Genomic DNA, 12,500 nt, shown 5'->3' with positions numbered 1-12,500 from the left:
GTGCGTCCATGTGGTAAGGGTTAAGTCTCTGGCCAGAGCTTGCTCTGTCTGGGCTTAATTAAAATGAGTTTTAAGAGTATTAGTGTGGAGTGTGAGGTTTTGATTGAGAATCTTTGAGAATCCTTTTCTTTTTGTCAGAATGCCATATGCATTCACACACACGCTCCTCTTTACTCCATTTCCCATCATCCCATTCTCGGGAATTTAGGATTTCAGATATGAATGAAAGAGCTGTACTGCCAAGATTGATTTTAGAGATTTGAATACAACTGCAGACAAACTGCCTGTGACAACTACAACAACTACAACTGCACAATGGATAGCATGATTTGGAAGGATTTACACTTGGTCATGTACAGTATCGCCAGTTGATCCTTCTTGGAAAATTCCAGTATCATCATTCCTAGTGTGGCATGCTGTCATAGCAGAAGTCTTCAAAGCCGTGTGTGATTAATCCAAATGTTGAATAAGACGTGTGAGTTAGTTTAATCTGATGTGCAGTGCAGCTCCTACGGCCCCACTGCTGCAGTACTGGGGTTCAGCCCCAGCTGAGGAGTGGTGGTGTTCTAATCAGGGTCCCAGTATTCCCTCGTCCTTCTGTGCCACTCTTGGATGGAGAAAGAGAGCACACGGCGTATAAGCTGTTCCACATGAATTATAGTACAATATGAATTATAAAGGACATGCATTATTCATCTGAATGAGAAGCGTTTGGGTTTGATCTGGAGGGGAACCAACTCACACTCAGCCTATAGAGCCACTCTCCCCACATACGCTCTAAAGCAGCATCACACTCAAAGGCAGGGGGTGACCTATATAGATAAGAAGTACATTGAGGAATGTATAGTATAATGTGAATCCTGTGCTGCACAGATGCTGTAGCCCATCCCAACCCCATCCCTTGCATTGTGTCACTCTGTGACTTCCTTTGCCCACCATTTGTGAAGCATGGTCAGTGGATGTCTGAATTAGGCAGTCTGAGGGCCGGACAGTACAGTGAGTGTGATCAATGCCTGGTGCGTACACAGTGGCCACTTTGGTCACTGTGAGTCACTCCTACACCAATCAGCCAACCAGGAACTGTGCCACGATCTCTCTTGGTGCACGGGGGTTGCCATGGCATCGGCGTGTTACACTGATAGAGGGATCTGTGATGGTGGTGGGGGCGGGGAGGGATGGGGGGACGGTGTCAAATACATCCTGGGAGTAGCAGTGGCATTTGCCATTACACACATTCACACACACAGACAAACACTCCATCTCATTATGCACACACAGGAATTAAAGTCTTTGACCTTTGGGGGCAGAGAATTTCACTCTTAATCTGATTGGCTCCTTGTGTGTGGGTATATAGGAGGTTGTGTGTACTGTAACTGCGGCGTGCCCTGTAGAATTGTGTGTGTATAAATAGGCACACTGAACAAGAGGATACAGTATAATAAAGAGACACAAGAGGATGCTGTGTGTCTTCACACATGGTTGGCATGGAATTCATTCATCCTTCGTGTGGAGCATAGCAAGAGCTTTCACAGTAGAAGTGGGAAAGTGTAACGTCTCTACACACATGCACACAAACACACACACACACACACACACACACACACACACACACACACACACACACACACACACACACACACACACACACACACACACACACTCTCCTCTCCCTGGCTCTTTAAGCCTCTTTAAAAATGATTGGCAGCTTTGTGCATTTTGGCCTGCATTTGCCTCAAGTGTTAATCCACACCACACTCCCCCAAACCCCAAACACAGCAAAGACCCTGAACCCTAAGCACAGTATAAACCATGTGCTTAATGTGTCTCTAACCACAGTCATGGTTTTGTGACTATACTAAGAAATATGTAGCCATGTGTATATATTTTACCACAACGCATGCATAATGTGGCATTGTTTGTCATCATGGGTTCTCATTGTCATTATTTGTTTGTCATCTGATTAATGATATTGTTTCCTGTACACAATCTCTTGGTCTATATTCCCATTCTGTGAGTCGCAACAGAGGGAACAAAAGGCTGGTTAATGAGAGGTGCAGTACACAAACCCCCCAGAGTTCCTCTGGCTCTCCCCTCTCTCTCTCTCTCTACCCATTCAGCTTTTTTCTCTTTTCAAAGAACATTTGCTGCAGTAAGTGAATATGCACTGTCATTGAAAAAAATCACTGAGGCTCCTTTCTGCAATTTACTAAATGCAGTCAAGGGTTAGCTTGTCATATTGCTTGTTTTATTCCTTGTCTCTGCATTGTTTTCTGATATTTCTGTGACTGGACTAGGTTTTTGAGGATGAACACAGTGTCATCCTCTAATACTTAAATGTGTGAGAAAGCTCCTACCCCTGGCTTCAATCCAGTAGATTAAATATACTTGATATGACACTTTCATGTTGTGTGTGTATTCACCTGGGTGATTGTCTGCTTCCATTTAGTGACATTACCATAGCTGACAACTCACATGTAAACTACGTCCTGCTTGTAGTAACCTATATCTGCTATACAGTACATACACAAAGCCACAAAAAAGTCAATAGATTTACCTCCAAAGTATCCAGCAGAGAAATGTGTTCACGTATCAGACAGACGGCATCCACATGTCAGTGTCCTCTGAGTGCGGCTGATTGTGGAGCCTGTGGGGAGGATCAACAGAGGCAGGTCCTGAATGAGGCAGAGATGCAGATTCATTCACAGCCAGCACAGTGCAGTGAGTTAGGGCAGGATCAGCTGGGCTTGCACTAGACTGTGTGCTGATGCACAGCTGTCATGCTACCAATGACCATTACCATACAGAGTGTCTGTTCATGTTTGGTGTTTGTAACTATAGGCCTACCATATGCCATGTTTTTTTTATTTTTTTTTAGGAACATGTGTCATGTTCTTGAATTTCCCCTGGGGATCAATAAAGTATCTATCTATCTATCTATCTATCTATCTATGTAACCTTTATGGTCACCGTGTGAATGAATGCATGAACAATACACACATTGGCACAGTTTATGTAAACATGCAGTACTTTAGGTATACTGACAGTTTGCATATTTTATGTGTGCTGTATGGTCATAAAGTGCCTGAGATTAAGACAGTGTGTACCACACTACTTAAAAAATATTTAATCAGTTGTGAAAGTTTAAAACTATTGTTTGAGTCCTGGAATGTCTTAGAGAAATCATTGAGCGGCCCAATTGCTTATAGGTTTTGTGAAGGTCTCCTTTTGCTTTAATACAATTGCAATAGGCTACCCAATTAGGAATTTCATTAATGTCACACAGGAGATTGTCCTGCTGGGAAATACAGCCTCTCCAGAGTTGCTTAGCAACACTAAGGATTTGTTTCCATACAGCTGTTTACCTTTTTGTATTGATCAAAATGGGAGATTGTCACGTGTTTTTTACATATAGTTTAATTGAATATGCATTTCATCTACGAATGAAGATGATGAGGATATGCGTGTTACAGGCGTGAAGGAAATAATGAGTTGAAAAATGTGCTCAGAAAGACCTTCCATAGGCTTCTGAGTGTGTTCATGTATACAGTGTGTGTGAGAGAGATAGAGTGAGAAAGGGAGGGAGGGCGAAAGAGAGAGAGGAGGCGAAAATCCCGTGCATGACTTCAGTGCTGAAGACGGAATCATGCTTGCGCTATCTGTCCCCACGGCGTCGGTCACCGCTCTTTCATACAGCCTGTCAAGCGTTCGCTCCACTTCGCCGTCCTGGACTGGGCATCTCTTTCGTTACCCGATGCATGGAACTGAAACTTTGGTAGCACTGCACACTAGTCTTTTATGCACCGTTTGTGTATTTTTTCCGAAACGACCCAGGAATCATGGAATTTCTTAAGATTCGGTAAAAAGGAATTTGATAACAATGAAGTCGTTTCTTAACGCCTTAAAAAAGGAAGGTAAGACAAGACGAACTCCGTCAATTGTGTTATAATTTCTGAACAGTTTGGTTAAATTTACTCTCTTATTTTTTCTTAAAGTTATTTGCAGTTATAAGTGCTGCACTTTCACCCATGTCCACATCCCCACTGATTGTGAAGAGGTGATGGAGACGTCATGAATACGAAATAAAAGTAAGGTAAAAAACGTATAAACAGGAGAAGGCGATATTCTAACTACTGTCTCAAGGGGAGATTTGTTGAGCTAAGATGCCTTCTGCAGTGGTATTTAGTTAGCAGTTGAGTAATAATCTCTTCTAAGCTCTCTGAGAATTTATGTTAAGAATACATCTGCATTAAGGATCATAGCCCATCAGAAAGAAAAAAATACGACTTTTTTGTGTACCAAGTCAGTGCATCAGTCTTGCAGCACACACAATGGGTTCATTCTTCTTTCTTTATTCATTCATTCTTCATTCCAATCCTCATTATGATAGTTACATAGATATTGCCATCACTTTGTTATTATCAGGGGGCAATGTGGGTTCATTTAAAATGCATGTTGTATTGAAGACAATAAGTCTGTCTGTTTTCCCGAACAACAGAGAGATTTTACCAATTTCACCGTGTCTAATGATAAGAGGATCACCACCAACAATGGATGTCTTTGATATTCTATTAGTTATTCTTTGATGTTGACACCTTAATAATTTCCCATTACCAGTGTTGTGTAGAGAGCAGGAGGAAGGAGGTTGATCCCTGAAGGCCACAGTCCTTTTGTGCATTGTTCAAACCAAGCAGACCACCACATGGTGTGGCTTCATATATAGTCTTCCCTCTCAGCCCAGTATGTGAATGAAATCAGGTGTCCTTTATGGTTGGCAGAAATACCTGTAGGACAAGCGTCTCCTCTAGGGATGGAGTCAAGCAGCAACAACAGTATCATCTCTCTCTCTCTCTCTCTCCATGCACGCACACACACACACACACACACACACACACACACACACACAGCAGCCTGGCCAAGACTGCTGGCAGCGCCTTTCCCTGTCTCCTCATTAGCTATTAGCGCCTCTTCTCATATCTGTCCTTGTAAGAGTTGAGAGATTAAAGAAGAGGTGAGGATTTACTCTGATATGACGGGAGGGGTGAGAATGACATGACGCTGCTGACACAGTCAGCTGTACCCTGCTCCAGCCTACATTAAGCACCTAATAGCCTACCCATTGTTTCAGAGTAATGATGCAGGGAATGATGCAGCCAGCTGGGATCCTGACTCATCACATAATCTTTGCGCATCTTTGCCCATCTTTACCCAATATCAAGACATTTGTAACAGGCTCTTGGAGTTTGGACTCAGTGTTTGGTGGTAAAGGTTATTCCTTCACAGCAAATCCCTGTATCAGCCCTGCCCTCTGTGCGATCGCCTCTAACATGTTTCCTAAAGTGCTGTGTCACAGTCCCATGCTGCCCAAGCAACTCAGACAAAATGCTCTCATATCCAAACTTCATTCACAGGCGCTCCGCAGGGAAATAAGTGTGGAGGGCATGATTTCCTGCTCCAGTGCATAATGAACCCGGGGGTTTGGCGAGCTCCAGTGGTGTCCAATAAGGCTCAATCACACTGAGGCTGCGAACTCCACATGCCTGGGTGTAATAATGATTGCAATCATAATAGTGATAATAACGGTAATGTCTTGAGCCTTAGAGGGTCTTACAGGAATGTCCAATCACTTATAATGAGACAGGAACTCCCCGTGGTGTTAAACACATCTTGTTTTTTATGTGCGTCTGTCTCTGTGTGTGTTCTTGCTTGTCAGAAGGACAATGATAGACTGACTTTTTTTCTTTTTGATGACTGGTCTTTCTAAATGACTGTGTACTGGTGTCAGAGCCCAAATTACAACTCTCAGTTAGAGTTGGTCAGCTTGATTAGTCATCCTGTGTTATGTCTAAACAACAGAGAATCCAGGCTCTTTTCATTCATAGTTTGTCTCACATGAGGTTGGGCACTCTTTGGCCTGAGAGTCACTCTCAACTTATCAACTTGTTGTACTTCACCCACTGTTTTGTCTTGACGGCCAACACTTATCTCTTTTTTCATACATTGACAAAAGCATTGTTAAAGCCATTCACAGAGCTCCATCATTATCTTGCCATTCAGTAGCACTTCCTCACTGGAACCAAATCTTTTCATTCACTCTGTCAAGCTCACCTCATCTGACGGACGGGCAGCCGTCTTTTATGTGGAGCATTCGACTGTATGTGAAGCTATTCTACTGCAGAAGAACTGTCCTGCCAAGGACAGCTCCTCTCAGCCTTCCATCCATGTCTCATAGTAGCATGTCCTTTCTTTGACTTACCAAGAAGTAAAATGCCTCATTCCTGAACAGACAGAAGCACAATGGCATGAGCTATTTATAGCAGCCACCTGCTGTGCAGGACACCGGTGATGAGACGGAGAGAATTCGCAGACTGAATCAATCCCTCTTATGCCGCCGTTATTGTGTGTGAATGCCACAGTGGAAAGCGTAAGGGCAAAGGTCATCCGATCTGCCATTTGCAGCCTCGTGATTATTGTCATATCTTTTCCATCACTGCCTGCCAAATCATCAGAGGTGGAAAAACTCTGGCTTCAGAAAGTCAAAGTCCTACCATGTATTGGTCCTACCAGAGCATTTAATATAGGTGATTTCACTAATTAGCTGATCTACCTGGCTGAAGAGTTGTGTTAATTAGAATGAGATATGGTCAAACTCATCTCTATCGCTTTTTTGCTCTGACCTCTCTGATCTCTCTGACCCCCCCCCCCCCCCCCCCCCCCTCTGTCCTTCTCTCCCTCTCTGTCATGTTTCCCCAGTGCCTTTTCGCGAGGCGCCTGCGTACTCCAAGCGGCGGCGGGCTCCCCAGAGCTCGTTGTCGGCCCCGCGGGTGCTGCTGCGCTCCAACAGTGACAACAACCTGAACAGCAGTGGCGTGGCCGCGGGCCCGGACGCCCATCCGCAGCGCAGCCTCTCGCCACAGCTGCTCCAGCAGATGCAGAGGAACCCCAATGGCACGGTGAGGACCATGGGCCGCGGCAGCCGCGCCGCTCCCCGCAGCCGATCCCCCTCGCTCAGCCGGCTGGGAGAGGAGCAGCGCCGGCAGCAGCAGCGGTGAGACGTTCAGCGCCGCGCACACGCACCAAAACAAAACACCAACACCAACACAAAACACCAAGACCAAAACAGAACACCAAAACAAAACACCAACACCAAAACACCAACACCAACACCAACACCAAAACCAAAACCAAAACCAAAACCAAACACCAACACCAAAACAAAACACCAGCACCAAAACAGAACACCAGCACCAAAACAAAACACCAGCACCAAAACAGAACACCAGCCCCAAAACAGAACACCAGCACCAAAACAGAACACCAGCACCAAAACAGAACACCAGCAACACCGAAACACAAGCACCAACACCAACACCTGGATGTGGTAGTGTCACAGTGTCTCTGTCATGCCTAGTGATCACTTAAGACCAAGTTCACCAACTAGCAGACTTAAACTTTCTGAGCCTCAGTCAGAGATTAGCAGATGCATTACATAATGCGGGAATCACATTGTCTCTCACAGACTCACATACACTGACACACACACCCACCCACACACACACACACACACACAGACACAATGCACTTCTCCACCTGGGGATGACCAATGACAGCCTCCCATTCCCTAGAAAGCAGGATGGTATCTTGAGCTTGGCTTGTAGTTGTGTTTAGGAACCTCTACTGTAACGAGCAGGCTGTTTTAGGACTGTGAAGATATTGTGTAAAAAAAGATTGTTAACAAAAAAGAAGGATGTGCCTTCCCACCTAAACACAGGTTTTTATAACAAAGCCCTGAAGCTGTGTGTGTGTGTGTGTGTGTGTGTGTGTGTGTGTGTACCAGAACACAAGTGCAGGCCCAGAAATATAGCGACTGTAATCCGGATGGCATTCATCAGAGAAAAATGAAGATGTCGCTAACCGTCCACACATTGCTATGGCTGTGACTGTGAAGCGCATCTGTGTGTGACTCATACTGTGTGTGTGTGTGTGTGTGTGTGTGTGTGTGTGTGTGTGTGTGTGTGTGTGTGTGTGTGTTTATGTATGCATGTGTGTTGTGCTTGCGCACTGGAGAATCTCGTCAGCTCCCTTGGGGTGTTGGGGGGGGTGCAAGGAGAATAGATTCAGTAACTGGGCCATGACGAACAGGGAAAAATGAATGAATTGGGAAGCAAGCGAGCGGTTTTGAGCTGCATCACAGATCTCCACAAGCCAAGCCGACCCTCCCCCACCCCCTACCCTCTGGCCCTTACCCCCCTAGCCAACAACACGCCACACGCCAGCAAGGAAAACCGCACCTCACTCCCCTCCTCACCACCAGAAAACCTGTCAGATTCTCGCTTCACCCCAGCTACACACACACACACACACACACACACACCGTTGAGAGAGCTGAGAGCCTCAGCTGCCCCGAACCAAGCCAGCATCACTCCCCGTGTGGAGTTGGAATATATTAATGTCTCTGCCATGGGTAGCAAGGGTCGAATATGGGATTATCGCCCTAGTTACCAGAACAGTTGCTATGGTTGCTATTGTATTTGTGTATGCATACATGTACACTGACAATTTTAATGATTGACTGGTTATATCAGTATTATGGCTAAAGTACTAGAGAGAGAGTTTGTGTGTGTGTGTGTGTGTGTGTGTGTGTATGTGTGTGTGTGTGTGTGTGTGTGTGTGTGTGCGTGCGTGCGTGCATGCGTGCGTGCGTGCGCTTGTCATAAAAAATGGAACCCACATGAACAGATCTATCAATTTGAATTTATCCACGTCCTACAGCTCACTCTAAATTAACTGTATCCTTCCTTGCTCGACAAAGACACAGCCATTTACCATGTAGCGTTGCCATTTGTAATAGACTACGTACACAAAAAGCTCTTCCTGTGCATTATATTCTACTCCTTACATCTTCACTCCGACACTGAGTATCTTGTTTGCCCAATACAGTAATAACAATTTTAACACACATAAATCCTTCTTTTTCGTAAAGTGCTGATTCCCTAGTGTACACCTAACTGGGTTCGTGTAGACACTAATTACATTAACAATAGCGGCAGGTTCAGACACACCTGGCTCCACCGGAAACAAACGAGCGCACAGAGAGCCTTTCGTGCATGTAGCCTTTTGTTTACCAGTCAGTGCATGTATCATAAATGCTATACTGTACATGTAATATCCCATGCGTTACTTGCATACTGTAGGTCCTGTTTTGTGTGCATGTTTTGTGTCCAGGCAGAGACAACTGTTTCTTTTGTCATCCAGTGCTTACCCTCCAAGGCTCATCTGCTATGGCACTGTGCACAGTACTCTAGGACCACACAGCTGTTTGAGTTTTTTTTTGCTGTGGTGTTCCTGTGTATTTCTCATTCTTAAGGATTAGTGTGTGTGTGTGTGTGTGTGTGTGTGTGTGTGTGTGTGTGTGTGTGTGTGGATTGAGCCAGCGATACTGAGGCTTTACTTACTGGTGATGTAATGCAGACTCTAAGGTGATTAAGACACATGCTCTTTCGCCCTCTATACAGATTCAAATAACACATATGGTTACATTATTTACGTTGACCAGACCATCGCGTATGTCCATCCGGCAACGTATGGTAGTTGTGCCAGAGAGATAAAGATGATTCACACATTCAGAGAGCTGTCCAAATACAAATAAACCAAGCTACAATACGCCGGTTCATTTTAGTCAAGCACATGTGAGAGGTCTCCCATTTTGAATCCCAGGGGCTGAGAAAGGATGCGTGGGCTGTGCCGTCTTCTGCCAGCCTTTGCCTCTCGCAGTGGAACTTGTCACTTGTTGTTAGATGTGGTTGGAGCTGAGTCCTCTCATGGTGTCGTCCCATTAGCAATGTGTGTACAGTGTGTGTGTGTGTGTGTGTGTGTGAGTGTGTGTGTGTGTGTGTGTGTGAGTGTGTGTGTGTGTGTGTGTGTCTGTGTGTGTGTGTGTGTGTGTGTGTGTGGGTGTGGGCATGTGTGTGTGTGTGTGTGTATGTGTGTGTGTGTGTGTGTGGGTGTGGGTGTGTGCATGTGTGTGTCTATGTGTGTGTGTGTGTGTGTGTGTGTGTGTGTGTGTGTGTGTGTGCGCGCGTGTGTGTGTCTATGTGTGTGTGTCTCTGTGTGTGTGTGTCTGTGTGTGTGCAGGTCTGAGTGCAGGTGTGCTCAGGTGTTGGGCCACAAGTCTGCACACACTCTCATTACACTTTTGATGAAGAGAGGTCCATCTTGTTACCCTCTGAGCTCTGTATCTCTCTCTCTCTCTCTCTCTCTCTCTCTCTCTCTGTTTATCGCTCCTCCCCTGGCTGGTTACTGCTCCTCAGATAACCCTTCACCTCTTCCTCTCAGGCTGTTTATCGCTCCTGGGCTAACCCCGCTCCTCACCTCCAGTTCTCCTTCCCGAGGTCCCCTCACACCCTGCTGCGATGCTTGGAGCTTTGCCATTCGGCTGGCTGCTGAGTGACTCTGTGTGTGTGTGCGTGCGTGCGTGCGTGCGTGCGCGCGTGTGTGTGTGTGTGTGTGTGTGAGAGAGAGAGAGACAGAAAGAGAGAGAGAGAGAGAAAGAGAGAGTTAGTGTGAGTCTGTGTGTGTGTGTGTGTGTGTGTGTGTGTGTGTGTGTGTGTGTGTGAGAGAGTGTGAGTCTGTGAGTGTAAGTCTGTGTGTGTGTGTGTGTGTGTGTGTGTGTGTGTGTGTGTGTGTGTGTGTGTGTGTGTGTGTGTGTGTCTAACATCAAAGGCAAAGGCCGAGGGCTATGGACAGCTGCCCATCGTCTCCAAATGTCAAAGGCAGTGATCTGGAGGATGACTCACTTATCACCAGAATCTGTGACATCATCATTCCTTGGCATTATGTCTGGCGTTTATGAAAAGCCCTTTCCCCTCGCTGCCTCATGTATGCTGTAGCAAAGCTCTGTCTGTTTTAGGTGTTCACTAACGGCACTGTGCATGACGTTCAGAAAGATGAAATAGGTTCACAGTAGTAGTAGCAAGGTTCTTACACTCTGCAATGAATACCTTGCACTGATTAACTGGATGCAAGTGTACTATAAAAAGACTTGCTATAAAAATATTTTGCCCCAGATCAAGGCTGTGATCAGACTTCATTTGCTGTGTGTGGAGTGTACCTTCATGCGATGTTGCATGGGGAAATGATAGTGTTGTAATGCAAGTAGGGCAGCGGATGATTTGCCCAATGATTCTGAGTCATGATGTGATGTTTTCCTCACACAGGCCAACTGTTATACATGCACATGCACATGCACATGTAAACATCCACAACAAGACGCATCCCAATTCTTCTTTATGGGCTTATTGCTATGAAATCCACTGTTGCTGAAATCTCATCTCTAAATTTGAAGGTTATGGAGATCAGGTTAGCTTGTTTAGAAATGCTTAAAGTTTATTTGCGTACTAAATATTTTAATAGTCACCCCACACAAATCACTCATAAATATTACACACTATTAATATTACAAGCCAGTGTGCATTCATTTGAAACATCAAGCAGAGCGCCTGCCCTGTCTAGAGACTGGACGCTGCCTGCAGTTGATAATAATGAGTGTGTAATATGGGGAGGACTCCCATCCCACCACAGCCCTGTAGAGAGACGAGAGAGGAACTTCACAGCTTTCCTTTTACACTCGTTTCCTTGTAGAGTTTCTCAGTCATGCCAGCCATTCTAGTCTGGCTGTGGTAATTGGGCGCCTGTCTGTTTGCAGTGGGATTTTCTCCGTAGAAATCATTTAGTGCCGCTTATGTAACGTGAGTTTTTTGAGATGCTAATTGTCCGCTGTTCAGTCCCAGTGGTTGTCGTGCCTCCCTGGCCTTGCTGGTGAGCGCGCTTAGGGGGTCGGCCACATTTGAGAGACCTTTGCCACATTGTGAGGTGGAATGATGTGCCGCTGTGCTGGATTGTGGCCCCTGTTTCTCCAGCAGGTGGTGCTCTCAGACAATGATTAGTGTGGCAAAGCTCCTTACAGTCTCTCCCACACAAGCGCATGTGTCAGAGATCATCCCTGTTTCAGATTACAGCCACAAATGCACTGATCAAAGCTTCCTAACAGTGGATTTCAGGGCAGGTTGTTCTGTCTGTGACCCATAGTGTTATTTCCCCTCAAGTGCTACTTCAAACAAGCCTAAAGTCTTTACAGGAATCTATTATTTCTGATTTATGCACTCAGTACTGGCTTGTCTGATTAATGAATGGATTCTCTGGAATGCCCCAGCCCTACCCTCCAATGCTCTAGCATGTAAATCTAGCTTTCCTTGCTCTTCAAGAAACAGTAGTGAAGGAGCACTCGTGGCATATGTATCAGGTTTAACTGTACGCCGGTCCATCCCTGGCCTGTCCTATGGTGAGGGGGGACCCAGTAGACTCCTGAGCCTCAGCATGTAGGCCGGTGTTCCCACCCACCGCGTCGGCCTACTTACACATCTCATAAATCAGAGCAGCTTGGAGAGGGAGGAGCACAGCCCAGCCTCAGTGAGTCCCCCCCTCACAACGCCACAGGGACACAG

General features: G+C 45.7%; 1 protein-coding gene across 2 annotated transcripts in view; it reads left to right on the top strand.

Moving 5' to 3' along the window:
- The window catches only part of LOC121682079 (SH3 and multiple ankyrin repeat domains protein 2-like), a 133,243-nt gene that overhangs the window by 58,645 nt on the left and 62,098 nt on the right, over window positions 1–12,500 (top strand). For both annotated transcript variants that reach the window (XM_042062082.1, XM_042062081.1), the window contains exon 11: window positions 6,751–7,045. In XM_042062082.1, coding sequence (XP_041918016.1) covers window positions 6,751–7,045 — 295 coding nt within the window. The remainder of the gene's footprint in view (window positions 1–6,750; window positions 7,046–12,500) is intronic.

Source organism: Alosa sapidissima, chromosome 14 (assembly GCF_018492685.1).
Source record: "Alosa sapidissima isolate fAloSap1 chromosome 14, fAloSap1.pri, whole genome shotgun sequence".
Taxonomy (NCBI): domain Eukaryota; kingdom Metazoa; phylum Chordata; class Actinopteri; order Clupeiformes; family Clupeidae; genus Alosa; species Alosa sapidissima.
The sequence above is the reverse complement of the archived record's forward strand: the minus strand, read 5'-3'. Positions and strand labels throughout refer to the sequence as shown.